Here is a 20,847-nt window from a genome sequence, read left to right as displayed (position 1 = left end):
AAAGAAACACCAGAAACCCTAGAAATGCTCTGGAATGTGACGCTGGTCATTTACTAGACAAGTAAGATGTCTGAAATTTACCTGCTGCTGGAAGTACTTTCAAAGGCAGCAAAAAATTTCTCATATAATCTGTACTGTTTGTTGCAAAACTAATTTAAATTAAAATTAAATACTGAACCCTAATCACTTTAATTCAGATAATTAATTCTGCTTTCTTAAAATCCTCTTAGTTATTCTTAGTTAGAATGGGTTTATCCAAGCAGCCAGGCAAAAGTTTGGAAGAAAATCCTGGTAGAGTCTCAACTGCCATCTTATTTATTTGTAGAGAATACAGTAAGGTGTGGGTTTGTTGTTTGGTTGGGTTTTTTTCCCCTCCTGAAAGCTGGAGTCAGGTATGTAAAACACACACCTGCTTGCTGCCCTAAGCCTTTTTTAGCCAGTCTTGCTAATATGTTGTATGTGTTTCTAAGTGAGAGAGAAAAATATGTTTCTCTGCCATACAACCATATCCTGGATTTGAGCTGGCAGTCTTCACAAATAGAAGCAAGAAGGTTGATAGATTTTTAACATATATTCTAGCTACCTTAATGCAAACTCAAGTTCTCTTTTTTCCCAGTCACAAAAAAATTCAGCCTTGGTAAAGAGTGTTAAAAGAGAATAACCAGTGAGCAGGGGTTTTGGCAAATGACTGGCAAAACTAGAAAAAGTGAGTTAGGTTAGAGTCATCCTAGCTATTGGTAGTTCTCTTCAGTTGAAGACAACCGCCCACGTAGCAGAGTTGGCAGGAGAGAGATTATACGTGCACAGTAGTCACTTCAGTGCCGAGTCTGGCATCTTGTCTAAACTGAAGTGAAGGAAGAGCTGAACTGAGTAAGTGGCGAGGCAGCTAGGAGCTGGGCAAGCTTCTGATCTCATCATGGAACTGCAGGGGCAGCGAGCTACAGCAGAGGCATGGCAACAGAAAGTCAAGGGCAGTGCCTTCAGCTACTGCAACCATTAGCTGGCTGAATGAATCAAAACTCTTATTAGCAGAAAAACATCTTTTGAGCAGCTTGCTCTGTTAACTGTGGGGTACTGAGTTTTCATGTTTGCATTTGTGCGGTGTTAATCCTTTGATTCCCCTGCCCTCTATTTGCAAAAAACCCAAGGTTTACTTTTTGTATTTTAGTAAATTATAAATGATAATGCCTAACAGTAAAAAATGTAATATTTCATAGGAATAGAGAAGTATTTATTGCCTTAGGAAAAACCCTATTCCACCTGTGTAAGCACATGATCTGTGAGCTATGGAACTAGATATGTATAAAACACATTCTCATTTTGTGTACAGAAAATATCTGCTTGCCTAAATGTAAGTACAGTCTTCTCAAGAAAACACAACAGTTTTAAAATAATTTCTTAGTGCACATAAGAAGTAAAATTTACTACTGTAGGAAAGTAAGTATAGCATATTATTGAAAACTACTATAAGTTGCAATATAGCTTCCAAAGACCAACCCACCTGTTCCACATTCCATAATACAGGTTGTGAGAAAAAATTAAAAACTGAAAAGCAGAGCCAGAGTACCATTTTTCCTCCTCTTAGCTAAGAAAAACAGCTAGGAAAACATTTGAAACTTTGGTTTTCCTCAGCTAAAAATCCCTATGCTCTGAATAAAATGGAGTCTGAGCAGTTTAAGCCAACTCTGCTGGATTAAAGAAAACAATCGCATGCAACTGAAACCACATTTTTTTACTTTAAGGCTCAAAACCCAATTAAGTTCATAATCAAACCAGGCCCTTTGTTTTCTGACTTTCAAACACGACTGCTTCTAAAAATTTAGATCTATTACATCTTCTCATTTTGAAATAATAAGAAACATGTTTCTAAGGCATCATATACTTGCCTCACTCGACTTGGTAGGGATATTTGCTGAAACTAAAATAATAAATTATTTGACTCTGGGGAGCAGTGATATGCTAATTAGTTAAAACCCTGTTGATTTACTAGTTAATTAGTGCTAGCAATAGTTTGATGTGATAATTAGATTTAGGCAAGTTGCCTTTTGAGAATGTTATAGGGCAAAAGTATATTGTTTGTCAGATTTGAGATGGCAGGACAGAGACTGATTCAAAGCCTGTTTAACTCAATGGAGTCCTTCCACTGCATCAAGTATTTCGGCAAATGCTACAAGAGTGCAAAAATTGTTTGATGTATTATTGTTGTTGATCTAAATAATGAAAGCATTTGATTGAATGGCTAAAATAATGGAAAAGATGGATGCTGTAGTACAGTTTCCTTTCATATGTTCTTCACTCCATACCCTTCAGCATGTTCTTTACAGGATACATCTTTTCAGTGTTTTCATCCACAGCATTCTGTCCTGAACCCCCATCACACTTTCCCTGTTACTTCATCTATGGGGTTAAAAGCATCTGCGAATATTAATTTAGCTACTGTCTATAATCCAGAGTCACCAACTACAGATGGTAAAACCTGGATCTGCCTCTAACCTGTGTTTTTCTGGACTTACTGCAAATTCAGTATTGTTAATTTGTTCACCACATTTTGCATATGCCTCTACCTCTCTCCAATCATTCTGTGGCAGACAGCCTCTCTGATTTGCACATCCCTTTCATTTTTTACATTCAGTCTTCTGTCTCTAACAGATTCTTTCTGTCTAGAATCTTGGAGATAGATAGTAATTTGTATACATCTCTACACAAAGCTCAGGTCACTTCAAGTTTTATTATGCAGCTTTTTTATCTTTTGGCTAGATAAATACAGTCTTTTCTTGTTCATATCTGTCTGAAATGGCATAAAAATAACATTCCAACTTTGCTCTTTTTTTGAACAAATCTGACTTTTCTTCTCCCAGCTCACTCCTCCTACTTGGGTCATATTAAACATGAGCTTGTCTTGTCTCTGAAGATCTTTTAGAGACTGTCTTTTCTCATTCTGTGAGAGTCAACTTGTTACATTTTCAAATAAATACCTCTATAATTTTGCCATGCAACGATTCACACTTGGAAGACTCCTTGAAAATATCTGTAAAGCAGCCCTTTGTTATTCATTTTAAGTTCCTTCTTAAAATTTTGCTTTGCCTAAAAGAAATATTATACAACAATTAAGCTGCCAGTATGTGTAGACTACTGCCTTCTGTATGGATGAATATCATCACATTATGCCTTTCTATTCTCACTCTGCCTTGTAATTAGATAGGGTATTCTGTGGGGTAATGCACCCTTTCTTATTCTGTTAATGCACTATCTAAACACTTCAGTCTTGGTTCAAAATCAGAACTTTTAGCAGTCTGCCCATTACATATAACTGGTACATTTTTACAGTGTACAACTGATGCTATTAAAAAAGCTCAAATGAAAATAATTATAGATTAGAAAAATAGGCCCAATCAGGAAATACAATGGCACACTCACAGTGCTTGCAATTAATGTACACTACCTGATACAATCAAAGCAAGCCCAGGATAAATGCAAATCTTTTATATTCTGTTTCTGAAAATTAATATCCTGTATAAGGCAAATCTAGAATTAAAGGCTTAGGTCTCTAATAGGACAAACCAGATGTTTCCTGTCTGGATGGTTCCCAAGAAACTGGACTTTAAAAATGTCATTAGACCAGGGCTGAAATTTGTCAGGCCTGATGATAGGCTGTTTATAATTTTGAAGAAAATGTAACATTTCTTCAGGAATGAGGGAAGTCATATTTTATTATGTTTTAAAGGATTTGTTATATTCAAATATCAGGCAGATCAGAGGCCACTCAAATGTTTGAAACATAATTGTAAAGAAACTCATGGTAGAAATAGCTGATTTGCTAAGGTGGATGACTTCTCACCTGAAACATCCTCAGTATCAGCAAAATGGGAAACCTAGTGCTGTGTTTTAAAAAGGTGGGTTAAACTTCTGCCCAGTAAGCCTGGTGACCATTGTAAAGCAACTGAGGTTGAGGTGTGAATAAACATGCCATAGTGGTAAAGAGTCATCGTGCATTTTGTAAGGGGAAACCATGTGCCATGAATACATTGGTGTTCTTTGAAGAAATTAACAAGCAAGTGGATGAGGGAGATTTTGTTTGATTTCCAAGAAGTATTAAACAAGATCCAGATTTGATGTAGAAAAATGTGAACTATTGCATATAGGAGAAGAATAATCCTAATCTTCATAAATTTCATCCTGAGTTGATCTTACCATCTCACTGTTAACAGCATTCAGTTCTGTGGAACCAGCAGTTCTTTGCTTGCCAGCAGTCAAAAAGTAAATAGACTTCAGCTTTCCCCCGAAGAATCATTACAGCAGGAAAAAGAAATAGTACAGATCATTGTTATTCCTCTGTTTAAATCTGTGCTTGGAAAACCTTGCCTTTCTGATTTTCCTTATTTTAACAGGAATATTGAAAAAAACCAGGAAAGGTACTCAGAGGGCTTACATAGGCAATCAAAGAGGGAGATGAGCTTTGGTACAAAGAATAACTAAATAGACTGACTGTGTTGCTCAACAGAAGAAGGGAAACAAAACAGAGATGGTAGGAATGGCATAAAGTCATGAGCACGTTGGGAAGATGCATGGCAATCCACAAGTTAATTTCTGTTCTGATCTAGCACTAGAGGTAATCACTTGAAATCAGAAGATGTAAATGCCTGTAGGTTTAGCCCAGGGCTAAATATACCTTTGATATGAGCCAGTATGGCTGTTGTCATGTTACCTTCTATGTTATTTTTCATTCTAATTGCAAGAAATGTCTAGCAGCAAAAAATCAGTCTAGGGACTTATAAAATTTCAGTTAAATTTAGTCAGTACTTCCATGTTTCTACCAGGTCATTTCCTTCTTTCTATGGAGAAATCTAGTCTGCTGTTAATTTTTTTGTTTATTTGGAAACTCTTGTTCACTTCCTCTTCCACTGCTTGATAGAGCTTTTTCATTCTTTCAGAAGAAATTGAAGAATTTTCCCTTTACTGACTTTCATATTGAGCAATGACAGGAGGCCATGGATCTCTTTAAACTGCGGCTAGCATGAATAGCATAAAGACTTACAGTATTCACTGTGATTATTCAGCTGAATAATTTACTGTTTTCATGGCTTTGGTCTGAAAGTTTCTCACCACATCTGAAAAGAATCTTTAAGTGTTCTGTGCAGATAGTGCTTTCCAATGTTTTGATAGACAGAAGATTAGATACAATAGAAGAGCATCAGGATGAAATCTGAGTATGTTTTGCTAGTTCCTCACTTTGTAAAATGTTCCAAATGTCTGAAGACATCACACTTCTCTGTCACTTGAGTAAATGCACAACATTCTTTTTTGGCACTGCGTAGCTGTGGATGCATTAATTACCATTGACTTATTAGAGAAATGGAAGCAAAGTGTTCACAGATGCTTGATTCAGAATGCTCCAATGACCTGCTGCTCTTACTTATTTCAAAGGGAAAAAGCCCATAGGCAACAAGTATATCCAAATTTGCATTTCAAAATAAATTTGAAAAACAATTGTACATCTTATTTTCTTCCCATCCTTAATAGCAATAGATTCTGTGCTGGAAACCCAACTTACTTACACAATTATCCTGCCATCAGGCTACTTACCTGATAGAGCTGAATGGATCAACTTGTAAAGAGTTACGGAATCTCTTGAAATAATTAAATTTCTCTTTCATCTTTCACTTTATTGTTGGATATTGAGATGTATTATTATACTGTAGGTCCCAGAGAATGAAAAAAATATTACAAGAGGCAGAATTATATATCTTAAAACAATGCCAAATGAATAATTTCTCTTTATTGTAAATCAGTCTTCACTGTGCCTTGGAGCAAAATTCAAAGACTACCTGATTTTGTAATTCAACCAACCTAAACATAAATCAGGAGGACCCTTCCAGAGTTTGGTGAGGTGCTGGAGAATGCTTAAAGTGATGAACTCCAAAAAAAAAAAAAAAAAAAAAAAAAAAAAAAAGAAAGAAAACCCCCTCTCATTATGATCTTTCCAATTTTCAGCTGTTAGAAAAAGAGGTTCCCTGGGTGGGTTTGTAGGCACAGAACAGAAGTTTTCAGAGAGAATGAAATAATTTCTGGATTCAAGAATGCCCCTACACAAATTCTAAGATTGCTTGTTCTTCTAGTCACTCTGACCTTGGAACTCAGGCCCCAGTTCTAGGTCATGTTGAATTGTGATGCTGATCTTTCAAAAATTAAACTTTCTTTGCATTTCTGATACAAAGAGAATTTTGAAATATTTTTGGCTTTAAGTTGTTTCATACTGAATGTAAATTAAACTGCAAAAGGCCTTCCTGTCAACAGAATAAATTTTTCAGCCAATTATTGTAACTTTATTATTCCCAAATGGAGAGCCTTCATAATAATTTTCTAATCTAAATCTCAAATGCAACAAAAAATAATCAGTGTTCTTAGAATTTTTATAGCAACATTTTAGAGATTTTTCCCTATCTGACATATTTATGGATCCATTTCACATCATATTTTACCAAGAAAAAAAAATAATTAGAAAGGTACCTAGTAGTTAATTGTCTATATGTTTCAGACCTGATTCACCACTGCTGAAATGTAAAGAGTACTCTTACTTTATCTGCCTAGGTAGATGATCCGTTGTTGATCTAGTCAGGAAAGACACTTAGTCATGACTACATGGCTGTAAGGGCAGAGTGATCAAGGGCATGGGAGCCCAGGTGGTCAATCCACTGGGGCGGCTGAGGAGAAAGGGCTTGAAGAAGAGTGGACAGATCCTGCAGGTCATCAACTGGCTGCATAGCTGGTGTCAACAACAGGGATTCAACTTTTATGATCATGGAAACTGCTCTGAGGATTGAGGATGGCTAGGAAGAGATGGGGTCAACCTCATCAAGTGGGGTGAAAGCATAATTTCCACAGGCTGGCTAACCTAGTGAGGGAGCTTTAAACCAGGAATGACAGGGAAGGGAGATGGTGACCCACAATCAAGTGAGGAAGGTGCTAGACTGGGCTGGCAAGAAAAGAGTTCAGTGGGATGCAGATAGGAGAGATGTTGTAATCAACACAACACAGCAGTAGGAGACACCCCCCCCCGCAAGCGTGTGTATGCACATAAATACAGAAGTGCCTACAGGACAGCGTGATGGGGAGAGCTACATACATTTTCTGGGAAATCAGTGCAACTGGGTGCTCTCTGTGCCACCGATGCTCCCTCATGGCAAAGAAAGCCAATAGCCTCCTGGGCTGCATTAGGAAAAGCATTACTGGCAGCTAGAGGTAGGTGATTCTTCCTCACTGCTCAGCCATGCTGAAGCAAATCTGGAGTGCTGCATCCAGTTCTGAGCTCCCCAGTACAAGATAGAAATGTACGTACTGGAGTGCGTCCAGCAAAGGGCCTTAAGGATGACTAATGGTCTGGAGCATCTCTCATATGAGGAGAGGCTGAGAAGACCCAGATCTGATCAGTGTGTTTAAATATCAGATGGGGGGGGGGGGAAGTAAAGAAGACAGAGCGAGATTGTCTTCAGTCACAGGACAAGAGGTTGTAAAGTCTCAGTTCTTGCAGATACTAAAAACACAATAAGATATGGTCCTGAGCAAGCTGCTGTAGGTGGCCCTGCTCTGAGCAGGGGCATTGAACTAGATGATCTCCAGACAGTCTACCCAACTTCAGCAATTGTGGTATTCTGTGAGTAACTGTAGCTGAAAACCACTTTAAACTAGATTTTGGGGGTTTTGTTTTGTTTTGGGGTTTGTTTTCTTTTTTAATTTATATATGGCCTACTCCGTATTTATTGCAAATATTTGACAAAGATGACTTTTAAATCTTGAACTTACTTTAAAACTTTTGAATGCATTTTAGCCAGCAATTGATCCAAACTTCTGGTCTAACACGCTTATATCAATAAAGAAACAAAGGGCTCTTTATAGTACACTCCAGGAACAGCAAGATAGAATACCGCCCATCGACCGTAGTCTATAAAGTTCTTCAGGGTGTGTCATTTGAAAGCCAGTGTTCAGGGAGAAATGGGATGAGTAAAAGATGTTGCTACCTCTGAATTACGTTGCTACCAGCCTTAGTAATTAAGGCTTATGAACAAGGCAATTTTAAAAAAAAAAACACACAGAAAACAACGCAACATAACCACTAGAGAACAAGCCTTGTGTCTTTAATTTCTCTGTTTCTGAAGCTCTCACCTTCACGCCCACCTACTGCTTACTGATTGCTATGACAGTACAAGCCTAACTATTGTGATCAAATCGCCCATTTTTTAAAGCAAAATGCTATTTAACCTGATAAGTACTGACACAGAACAATAAGCAAGCTAGGCATTTCTCTTCATCAGCAGGCCTTGCATTTGATACTGTGGTTTAGTTCACTTGTAATAGTCTCTGCTTTTCTCTTCTCTTTGCTTCCTGTTCTTTGGAGGTTGCTGTTTTGTTCTAGAGCTAAGGCGGCTAATTTTTTTTTCAGATTTTATTTTTTTTCTGCTTACTTTTCCTCTAACCTTTTCCACAATCTCCACAGTTACTGGTTAAATGCAGGATGGTCTGAAGTAAAATTTCACTGCTAATAACCATTTCCTCATCTTTTAATTATTGATAAAGCATAGCATTGTAGAAAAGGGGAAATCTTCAGTTAAAGTAGCCCTCCAATGCCTGCCTGGAAGTCTTTAAGACATCCCAATGGATGGTCTTGATTTGGTCTTAAAACCTTGGAGATGGAGCTTTCCTGACACTCTGCTTCCTTAAGCTGTTCTAGTGCATCACTTTAAATAGGAGTAGAAAGTGTTTATCAATGTCTGTTAATATAACTAATGTATATACAACACATTAATGTATATAAAAATCATCTCTTGTCTTGAAGACGGGCACCAACTATGCATAAAGCCTGCAATAATATTCTAATGGATAAAACATAAAAAAATGTTAAATAGTTTGACAATTCTTTAGTGCTTCAGAAATAGCACAGGATATAATGGTTCTGCTCTGTCTTTTACCTATCCCCAGTCTTCCTGAATTTCCTCTCTTATTTGGCTTTATTTTAACATCTCTCATTTGGTGTGTGAATCAGCTACCACTTTTGGTTCAGAGCTAGCTCAAGAAGCAACCAAAAGAGACATCAGAAAAGATTAGCAAACCTCAGAGGATGGTGGACTGGTAGTTTTGTCAGTACTGGAAGAGGTAGGAACTACCTATTTGATCCTCACTCTCAATCCTAATTTTTGCTTTGTTGCCATAGAAGAGAGCGAGCTATGCCGCGTGGAAACTGCTGCTGTGCATGGGCAACCACTTTTTTCAACCTGTTTTGGGGAAGTGATGATGCCAACAGAGTAACTCAAAGGGCAGGTTATGTGAAAAGGTATAAACATAACTGCCCAGCTCAGCGGAGGAAAAGAGCGCCTTGCTCTTAGAGGTCCCTTCTGCTCCTGCCTCTTTTCCTCCCTCAAAATTATGTTTGGAACTGATATTTCAGTTTTATTTCTTATTTGGCAAATGTCTGTTTCAAGAAACTCTTGAAGGGAAAAAAGCTTGATTCCATGTTGAATTATGCTAATTCCAGTCCAGTACTTCTCCAATTGCCCAGCTGTGAGTGATTCTCAGACTGTGATTCATGCATTGACACTAATGGCACATATTTTTGAGTAAGTAGCCAAAAATATTCGATTTGTTTAAACAACAATTACTGCAACAGTGTTGTAAGTCAATTGAAAAAGATTTTAGTGAACTACCCCCAGCCCCCGAAAAGAAGCAAAAAAAAGAAAGCAAAATTAATACTTCAAGGTAACCTCTCATTTTAGGTTTCCTCACTCTGAATTTGTGTCCTTGCTTCTGGATGGATAGGCATTCTTCCTTGCCTATGCCATGACTGAATAAGCTAATGAATTAGAAATAAGTCCTAACCAAATATAATAGAAGTATGAAAATGAGATGTAAGGAAGATAAAAGGCCAAGAAGATATGCATTGAGAATTAATATACTATAATGAATAGAAAAGATTGTACTCCTTCCAAACCTTTCCCAAAATACAATCCAAGCTTAAACCGATGAAGAGATTTTGAACTATGAGAAACTTAGGTTAACTTTTAAATTTTATTTTTGCTTCTCTATTTTGTGTTCTGTGCCAGATTTATGCATAAACTGAAGCCAAAGGGCTGTAATATGGTGATGGAATTTTTTTACCGCTGCATTAGTACATCAAACCTTATTTGTATGATTTAAGGATTGCTTTTATTCTTCACTCAGGTGCTGACTGCATGTTTGGATCATTGCTTAAAAAGCTCCACACTAGTAATAAATCCTTGCATCTAATTGTGCCCTCTGAAACTAAACTCTTTCAGGAACTTCTCCAAGAATTTACTTTAGCAACAAAAATTTTGGTTGCAGATCATTTTGTCCAACCTGCTTCTTGAAGCAAGACCATTGCCAACACCAGCTTAGGCCAGCTGTGACTTTGTCTAGCTTTCTTGAAAGTCTCTAAGGATGGAGATCACAGCCTTTCTCAGTACCCGTTTCAGAGTTGCGCCACCTTCCGACAATCCAGCCCGAACCTTCCAAGCTGTAGTTTCCAGCAGTTCCCTTCTGATTTACCATTCACTGCTGAGAAGACCTTGGGTTTACCCTGTTTGTAATGGCCCTTCAAGCAGTTGTAGACTGCAGTTTTGTCTGTCCCCTCCCCTACATACTTTGCTTCCTTCTCACCAGACTGAACAGATTCAGTCACTCAACCCCTCCTTGTAGGCCATGTGCTGCTTGCCTCTGAGCATCTCCACAGCAGGAGGAGGCATCCAAAATCCTTCTTGAGCTGAGAGGCCTGAAACTGGATGCAAGCACAGCCTCAGCAGGACCAAGTAGAGGTGGGGGGAAAGTAATTTCTCTTGTTAGGAAGAATGTGGCCAGAACAACATAATTTGCATGCAATTTGCCTTATCCGTAAAGCGAGAATGCTTTTGGCTTGTATTCTATTTGGTTTCATTTTCCAGGAGGGCTGCTGCTCAGCCGAGTGTTTTTCCAACCTGTACTGATGCACAGGTTTATTTGGCCCTGGGTGCAGAATTTTGTACTTCTTGTTGAACTTTGTGAGGTTTCTGTTGGTTCACTCCTCCAGGGTCCCTGTAGCACTGACTTGGTTCTATGTAGTGTATCAACCTCCCCCCAGCCCCAGCTTAGTATCATCCACAAATCTGAAGATGAACCTTTTATCACCATCCAGATTATTGATAAATATATTAAACAGCATTGGCTTCAGAGTCAACCTCTGGAGTACTTACTACCTACCACAAACTAGGCATTGAGCCATTACTGCTACACTTGGGGTCTGGTGATCCAGCCTATCTAAGTGATAGATAGTAGCCTAATGAATACATTGACCAACTACTTCAGCACCTTGCAGTGAACCCCATTGGCTACAAAGATTGGAATTACTCTCTGGAGTAATTACTAATTCTCCAAGTAATTCCCTAACCTGTCAGTATGCTTCTGTTGGCTTTACCAGTGAAATATAACACACACAAAAAAGAAAAGCTATTGAGTGTTTCAGTCTATTCCATTTAGTCAGTCCCCAGGTTTTCTCCCCCATTTTTCAAATCTTCGTTCTCACTGAAATTCCATTTGTGGCTGCTACACTTGTAAAATCCCTTCTTGACACCCCCTGTGTCCCTCACTAGTTTCAGGTGTAAATTTTCAAACAGTGCTTTGGCATTCTTCCTTTGCTGCCTGCTTTTATTTCTATTTATTATATCAACCTTGCCTCTTAGTTCCTTAAGGGGCTCCTTGCATAGCCAAGTGGATCTTCTGTTGAAATACTTGGTCTTCCTCTACAATGTGATGAGCTTGTTCCTGAGCTGTCAGTAAGTTTTCCTTAAAATATTGTCTAGTTCCCTTGACACTTTTCCCCACCATGTCACCAAGAATAATCTGCCTAGTAATTCCCTAAATAAACTGCAGTCTCTTCTGAAACCCAGAGTCATAGTTCCCTTGTTTGCATTCCCAGCCTACCTCTGGATCCTGAGCTCAATCACATCTCATGGTTGCTGCAGCCAAATTTCCTACCTGTGGCCACATTCACAAACAATTTCTTATTGTTTGTAAGGAGCGGGTCATTACAGCATTGCCCTTGGTTGGCCGCTGTGCTGTTTGTATTGGGAAGTTATCATCAACACAGTCCAGAAACTCCCTGGATTACTTGCACAATGCTATGTTGACCTTCCAGCCAACGATTGTAGTCTATCCATATAGAAATCCTCCACAAGACTGTAGACCAGTGATTGGGAGACTTCAATGAGTTATTAAGAGAAACATTTAGCCACTTTATACTCTTGGTCAGACAGTTTGTAACAATCCCCACCCCACCCCCACCCCCAGTCATCAGTGTTAATTTCTCCTCTGACCTATACACAGAGTCTCCTGACATATGTGGTTCTGGTTTCTTATGGCCTGTGTAATCAAAGTCTCCCTTTATGTAGAGCTCAAGTTCTTATCCTTTTCTTCCATAATTGTCCTTTCTAATCAAGTTGTACCCATCCATGACCATTCTCCAATCATATGTGCTATCTGATCTGATCTGTACACTATCCTACCAAGCCTCTGTGTTTTCAGTCTCATCACAGCTGGCTGACTGTGTATAGACTTCCAGTTCTCCTCCTGTGTTAGAGCACAGGCATTTGAGTTAAGTCTGTGAATAACCCTCCCTTCTAAATGGGGATATGAAAGTTGTCCCTGCAGCTTTCTCTCAGTCATGCCTCCCCTGTTTCCTAACCTACCTTTAGGCTTAGGAACACAAGACAAGCCTTGTTTAGAGGCTTCCTCACCAACTTATTAAGTCCATTTGTGAAGAGGACCTTCCCTCTCCTAGTCTGGTGGATCCCATCTGTTCTTGGCACTACCTTGTCATCAAATGAAGTACTGTGATCAAAGAAGCCAGAGAGACAACAAATACACAGTCAGGCTTTGCTTTGAGGGGTGCATCTGTGCCTAATTGGGCTTTTCCTTTTGAATGGAAAGTTTGATGGAAAGATCCCGAGTCCCTGTTCCCCTCACCTAAACACTCTTCACTGGTAATGTTTACTTGTCTGTCATTTGATCCTGTGTTTCTGTAAAAGATACTCCTGATATCTAGGGTTTTCCCAAGACTTAAATAAAATCTAGGTTCTTATTCTTACGTACAGCGTTCAAGGAGGATAGGGCTGAGTTAGTAAAAGAGGACTGAGTCATGAATCACTTGTCACATACAAGTCCATGGGATGGGCTGCATCCAAGAGTGTTGGATGATGTCATTGCAAGGCTGTTCTCTATCATCTTTAAAAGGCTGTGGAGACCAGGAAAGGTCCTCAATTACTAGTGAAAGGCATATGTTGCACCCACCTCCAAAAGAAGAATGAAACAGGCTGGGAACTACAGGTTGGCCAGTCAGCATCACTTCTATCATGAGGAAAATCATAGAGCGAGTTCTCTTGGAAGTTGTTTATGAGAACAGGAAGGAGAAGATGGTGAGTGTGAATTAGCATAGATTTAGGGTATATTGTGCTTGACCAACATAATTGCCTTCTATGATAAAATGACTAGGTCTCTTGTTAATGATTCACACTCTACGTTGATACTACTTACAGTTGGAGTTCCTCAGGGGTCTATCCTAGGACATGTCCTGTTAAATGTTTTTGTCCAAGACCTGGAGGAGGAGATGGAGCGTACTGTCTTCAAATCTGCAGGTGACACCAGAGTAGGGGGTGCAGTTGATATGTTCGAGGGCAGAGCTGCCATACAGGTGGAACTAGACAGGCTGGAGGAATGGGCTGGCAGGAACCTCATGAAATTCAGCCAGGAAAAATGCAAAGTCCTGCACCTGTGACGGACTTAAGCCACTGCTGCTGTTCAAGCTGGGGCCTAACTAGCTGGGGAACAGCTCTGCTGGAAAGGACCTGGGGTGCCGGTGAACAGCAATCTGTGGGTGCGCCAGTACTGCAACATGGCAGCAATGAAGGTCAACAGTATCTGGGACTGTATCAGTGGTAGTGTAGGCAGTAGAGCAAGGGAAGTGATTATTCCACTTTTATCTGGTACTCATTAGACCATACCTGGAATACCACATCCAGCTTTGTGCCCCTCATTACAGGAAAGATATTAATAAACTTCAGTAAACCTAGTGGAGAGCCACCAAGGTGGGAGCACATGCCTTGTGGCTGAGAGAAGTGGATTTGTTCAGCCTGGAGAAGAGATGGCTTTTGAGCATGCCTAACCTAAATTCTGCAAGGAGATTATCAAGGCTCTTTATTAAGATGCCCAATGGGAGACTGAAAACAAGAGTCATAAATTGTAGCAGAGGAGGTTCTGACTGGATATAGGGGAGAAGAAAACATGATGATGAAAATAATTAAGCTGAGAGAGGTTGTGCAGTCTCCATCCTTGGAGGTTTTCAAGACCAGACTTGCATAAAGCCTTGAGTGAGCTGACCCAGCTTTAAGTGGGAGGTTGGACTAAACATATCCTGAGTTGCCTTCCAGTCTGGATGATGCTGTGATTCTGTAGACTTAGTGAAGTTAATGCACATAGTACTTTTATGCAGTAACTTAAGACCTTTAAGTTGCATGCTTTAACTTTCCTAAACATTTCCCAATAACCAAGCATTAAGTATTCTTCTGACAATATACTCTGATGCTTTGCAATAAACAAGCTTTTATTGTTTTGTTTTCAGTAAGCTGAGAGTACACAGAAACAACAGCATGATGGTGGGATAAGGATAATTTTCAAATCTATTGCTTAACTTGTCCTCCAGGAAAGTTATCTAGGCCTTCCTAGATAGGCCTTCCTATCAACTGGGCATATAGCTGTGAAGATGTGATAATGTTATCAGCTTATGTTAGAAAGTTAGAAGGCAATTCAGGAGAACTGGAGATTCCTATTGCAGATAGTTTTTGTTGGTTAACAAAGAAAATCAGTATTGTAGCCTAGATAATAACAAGATTTGATTAGAAGCCTGCAGTTCAAAGATACTAAGCTCCTGCAGTTCCCACTGATTTCAGTGAAGATGGATCTGCTGCCTAACTGAAAACAAAGCAGAAATTTTTAAATTGTTGCTTGCACACATAAATACCTAGAGCTAGGTATCTAACTTCATCTGAAGTACTTAACTCTGCCTAAAGATATACCCTTCTTTTTCTTATGGAAAAGCCTAGTATTTCACATTAGCAGGTAGGAAAGCAAATGAGATTAGAAAGTATCTAGAATCTCTTAATTAATTTACATAATTTTTATTTATCATCTACCATACGAGTTCAGTTGGTGGGAAATAGACACACATGGAGATTTAGGCACATGGACTATGTATGTATTGCAGGACTAGAGATTTTTGTCCACAGGTTGTACTTGTCAGCAAGAGGATATTGATTGGAATATTGATCTTGTAAGCTACAGTCCATTGAACTATTTTTGTAAAAAACTACCACCTGGGTATTATTCTTACTTGCTACCGAAACATCTTTTCCTTCTTCTGAGTCTCCACAAGGCATTTTAAAAGGTCTCGTTTTACAAATAACTTACTATTTCTTTTAAAATTGTGGTCTCAGCTGTGCAAATTTTGCAATTTGTTCAGACTGTGTAATATTTTGAATTGTTTTGAATACTGGCTGGCAGCAGTTTGATGTGTTTTAGGAAGCAAGTAAATGTCTTAGCTAGACATGAAGATGTGGTTTTTTTTAAATACATGTCATTTGCCATATGATCCAATGAAACTTTTTCTTTCTGTGTAATCCTGAAATTATAAATACTTAAGCTAAACTTTATTGGGGTACTATTTAAGCTAATGCAAAACTGTTAAAAGCTTTTAGTCCTCTGAAACTGTGCTTAACTCTATATATACACACTTAATCTTTCTCTAGTTATAAGCAAAAGTATTGTGGAACTTGTCCCACTGTAAAAATTCATGTTTGTTTTACTTCCATAGGATTTAAATTTTAGCACACTGAACAGATTTTGAGGGAATAGTAATAGTTCATATTCTCATGACTTGTTTTGAATGCCTGATTTTTGTTCGTTTTTTTTATTTGACAGTGGTGCTACTAAATACTGCTTTGCCTTCGTTTATTTCATTGATGTCCAAACAGAGGAGGAATATACTTGGATCCAACCAGTTCAGTTTTTCAGCTTTGTTTTGCCTAAGCAGGATTCATCAGGGCAGTAAGGTGGTTGTTGCTGAAGAGTTCTCTGCATCCAGCACTGAACAGTGTAACTGATTGGTCATCAAATCATTGAAAACTCCCTGTCTGAGTTCAGATTCAGCCTTCAGGCAAAAGAGACAGAACTGTGAATTTCAGGAAAGCCGTGTTCAGATATACCAGGCTGAGATCAGTCCTTTAGTTCAGCTCATCGGTCAGGGCATTGTAAATGAGGGTGCAAAAGGCATCATACGCTTTACGTGGAACATACCATTGAGTCTGCCTGCCTGCTAATCTTAAGACTTAGACTCTTACCCACGACCTTTTACATTGCACTTGTTACCACTGTCTGTGGGAACCTAATATGTGAAATTATCAACGGTGCTGGTCATGCCTGAAAAGCTGCTATAGTTTAAACCACCATTTCTTCAGCGAAATTTTTAAGAGCAGAAAAAGCCATAAAAGTTGCATTGCCAAAGTTGCAGCTTGTGACCGGCTGCCCGCCAGGCGATGGAAATCAAGTTCTGAGTTAAGTGCTAGTGAAATGCATGGGGAGAATTAGGCACTTGTCAGGAGTGCTCAGCATGCAGCTGCCTGGTAGCCCATAGGGACCTGAGGTGAGAAGGAGCAACCCATCCTCCTTATCAAACACATCTTTCCAATGTTTCCATTCCTAAGGCTGGATCATCTCTTTCTCACAGAAAAGTCAGAGAATGTGTGCTGTTGTAAAAGTGACTGGAAAGCTTGCTTAGGACCCCACGTTTTCAAATATTACTGTATTTTAACCAAGACCCTACTGGTGGTTTTAAGGGAGTATCTCTCACTTTGTTTTCTTGATATTGTTCTGCTTTGTTTACATATCTCTGAAAGCAGATGAAATAGCTTCTGTCATATGCTATAGTCACTGGCTCGTAGGCACTGGGCTGGGAAAAAGGGGATGTAAATTTAAGTTCAAGCCCCAAATTTAACTGAATAGGGATTTGAACTTGAAAGGAGATCAGTGTACAAATGTTCACAGAGTCACCCTCTCCTTCTTTGACTCAGTTTTAGGTTTAGACGTGATTGAGAACTGCAAAGAATTTGCCCAAGCTGCAATCAAAAAGGAAGATGACTGTTTTGTCTGAGGGTCTGGTGTGGGTTTGGACATTAGCTACAGGGTCTCAACGGCACGGCTGCATCAGGACTGAGGCAGAGGTGTCTGTACTGGTAGTCAGCATTGTTTTTGTCACAATGAGATTAGGAGAAGCTCAATCTGTGTTCACTTTACAAGTTATGTCTGATCATTTGAAATTTCTCTTGTATTTTCCTGGGGCAATGATCTTCAAAATTTTGTTCATAAAAGCCATATCTAAAAATCAGTATATTTTTAAACAGCAGATCTGATCACTCAAGTCTTACATGTTAAAATTTCACTTAGGAAGTCCTAATAAAAGTAAAGGAGGTAGTTTTTGGTAAAAGGTAGCAATGTAAATTATCTAAAATTCCATAACTCGAAAATCTGCAGACTAAATTTTCATGAAAAATAATTACAGTCTGCATTAATCCTTGACCTGCAGGTTGGGTGTGCAAGATGAAAATTACTGAGTGAGAATACCTAGTATTGTGAGCAGAGGGAGGTGGTTAATTGCCATTACTAATGAACACTGAGATTTCCCAAATTTTAGCTTTGTTTAATGCTGTAATGTAGAAAGTTATCTGCTTTGTGGAATGAAGTGATAATCAAACTCAGTCATACAGACAAGATTTTGGCCTCATAAGTCCCTCTGGAGCTCAGGAATAAGCTTATTCTTTAAGGAGACTTTATGCTGAAATAAGACAAATGGGAGAAGCATGTTGGAACACTACAGACCGCAAGGCCAGGTAGAAACAAGTACAAAATGTTAGGGAGGGAGAAATGCAAAGAACTGGCACTATTTCAGTTAAAGGGAAAAAAAGGAAGAGGAAAGTAACACAAACAGAACACACAAAAAGCACCCAGTCAAAATGTACTTTTAAACAAATATTTTCCTCAATGTAAAGCTTTGGTTGAATCAATCTCATATGTTCCACCGCAGTAATGCCTTGGTGATGAGTTTATGAAATTGACATTTTGGGGAGAATATAGTATTTAATTATTTACTCATTTTATATGGGATACTGAGAACTGTGCTTTTGTAATCACACGTACACCAAATGAGCATGAAGTAGGAGGTCACGTGCTAGCTAGTGAACCGACGAAATCAAACTGGAGGGGAGTGATGCAGGGGGATGAAAAGCTCATGCTGCCATCAGGTTAAAGCTGTGAATATCTCCCCCTTGACGGTATTCACACAGGAATCAAGGGAAATGTGTAGAGGGCATGGTGGAAATCTTTGACATGCTGCTGGCTACTGCTGCTCGGTTTCGCATGATGAACCTTCAAGGGGAGGAATTTGTGTGCCTTAAGTCCATCATCCTGCTCAATTCTGGTAAGTGGTGTGCTTTGCTGTCACTCGGGTAATTGCGGTTGCTTCTGCACGTGACTGAATGCTGCTTGTTGTCGCTAATGATGTTTTCATTTTGAGACAGCAGCAATCGAAAGGGGGCTGTCGACATAGATGCAGGCAGAACCACCAACCAGGGATGGAAGCAGGCAAACCTGTTCAGTGGTGTAGGTGGCACTCGGCAAATTAATGCAGTAAAGTAGTTGATTCACTGTGTACAGCTGATGTGAAGGGCGACCAGAGCAGTGTTTTGAACTCGGCGCTGGCAGGTCTTAAACCTCAGATTACAAGACACTGAAGTAGCTGGAGCCAGGCTTAGGGCATCCAAAGGCAATGCTTAGTTGTAAATCTACACCTTCCTTTTTGATGATGGCAAAATAAAGGGAAATAATGGCAAAAATGTGTCTGAGTTTATCGTGGGTTAGTTTATATCAAAATACAGGCATCTAAAACTGATGTCATCACCTTACACTTCCTTTATAGTTGATAAGTATTTTTGGGCTGTAAATCTCATTCTGAAGTAGACTTCCAAAATAAGTGACTAGATAACAAGTGTAGCTATGGGTATAAATATGTAAAGTTAGCTCACTTGAATTCTGCATGAGATTATTGAAATAAGAAAATTCAAGTTGAGGCATGTGACAGAAAACTTCTGTTGCACACCAGGGGATCGTTTTCTGTTTGAGATGAGAAAAAACTCCAGATAATTTATTTTTAAATGCAGAAATGGGGCCCCTGGTGCTCTCATGGAAATGATAGAGGTCTAAAATAATAATGTAGGCACCAAAGTCAGCATTTTAGAACCAATGTCCGCTAAGTTGTTATCTAATGACTAAAGATGCCAGAGTTTTCCAACCTGGAGAATTTACTCACTTATTCTCCCCTTTTTCTGTTGGGTTTGAACTCGTAGATGGTATCAACCTCTAGACAAAACACATGTGGGGAGCTGTATGTCCTTTTTATCTGGTGGTCTAACATATCACTTGCCCAAGTTGCATGAAATACGAATTCAGGTAACTCCCACCAAAAGCTAACTCTAAACACAGCAGACTTTGCTTTATTGATCAGGCACTTCTTCCTTTATGGAAACTTGCACCCGGTCTCTGCAAAAATAAAATAATATTAAAAAATAATTATATATTTATACAATGAAATATAAAATATTTCATTTATGTTCTGTGAGATATTGATGTGGCTCAGGTTTTGTTGTGATTGTCACCAGTTACCAAAATGTGACATCTGAGGCAAGCACCTGACATATTAGGAATGAAAGGCTGTCGTTTTTATCTTGAATGCCAGGGTATGACAATTGTAATTACTGTTTGATATTATATTTTCCTTTTATTGTCCTGATAATTATAACAGAATATTTCCCAGAGATAAAAGTTCTTCCCAAAAACTTCTCCAGATTTTTAGCTAATATGTTGTAATGTAGTTATTCTCTGAAATAAATCTACAATATGTAATTGGTTTATAGAAATATCGAATTAGAAAAAAAAGTATAAAATTGGAAGTTTGAATAAAACACATTAGGTGTTCATGTCTTGAACATGAAGACTTCAAGTCATGCTGCTGAGAGTTTTTGTGCCACTACTGTGTATAATATTGATCCAGAAAACTATAGTTGTTATTTAGACAAAGCTCTGCCAGACATCACCAGCTATCCTTCATAAGCATGTCTTACTTTGTTAATGGGATTTTTTGTTTCAAGCTTTCCCTAAGGAAAAATTGTGGGAAAAAAAGAAGCCAGTGAAGTCAGTAATAATCAGAGAGATGGACCACTGAGTGAGGCTAAGAGATATTAGATCTTCACTCCTTCAAGGTTCATATTCAGCAGGTTCAAATCAGTGGTGGTCTGTGTGGTAGAAGGTCAGAGTTGTTCTGATGCTCTGATGAGTGATCTGAATTGCGGTGTGGATTTTGTTTTTACATTAAATTAAAGTTTATAGCTGCTCAGAAGTCTGGCATTTTTACAAGAGTCTTGACAATGATAGATCAGAGGGGATCATTCGAGATGAGCTGTTAGAGGTTCATAATGGATGCAATTTATATCATTGTTATGCAAAGTGTCATTTATTACTCTGGCTTGCATACTGCACTTATTGCAGTATATCTGGGTACACTGTAACCTGAATGTGTATGTATGTATGGCCGCAGAATGTATGTCTGTACTTGTAATTGCCTTTATGCATAAAGGTAATTAATTTTACATTTCAGGTTTTGCATTCCTATAACCAACTAATTTTATAACTGTCTGAGGAGTTAACTACTAG

The 20,847-nt window shown here is 38.8% G+C and overlaps 1 protein-coding gene across 1 annotated transcript in view; it reads left to right on the top strand.

The window, feature by feature from the left end:
• The window catches only part of ESR1 (estrogen receptor 1), a 115,886-nt gene that overhangs the window by 88,893 nt on the left and 6,146 nt on the right, over window positions 1–20,847 (top strand). The window contains exon 6 of the mRNA XM_049801290.1: window positions 18,426–18,559. Coding sequence (XP_049657247.1) covers window positions 18,426–18,559 — 134 coding nt within the window. The remainder of the gene's footprint in view (window positions 1–18,425; window positions 18,560–20,847) is intronic.

This window comes from Accipiter gentilis, chromosome 5, assembly GCF_929443795.1.
Source record: "Accipiter gentilis chromosome 5, bAccGen1.1, whole genome shotgun sequence".
NCBI lineage: Eukaryota > Metazoa > Chordata > Aves > Accipitriformes > Accipitridae > Astur > Astur gentilis.
Note: the sequence above shows the minus strand (reverse complement) of the source record. Positions and strands in the feature narration are given on the sequence as shown.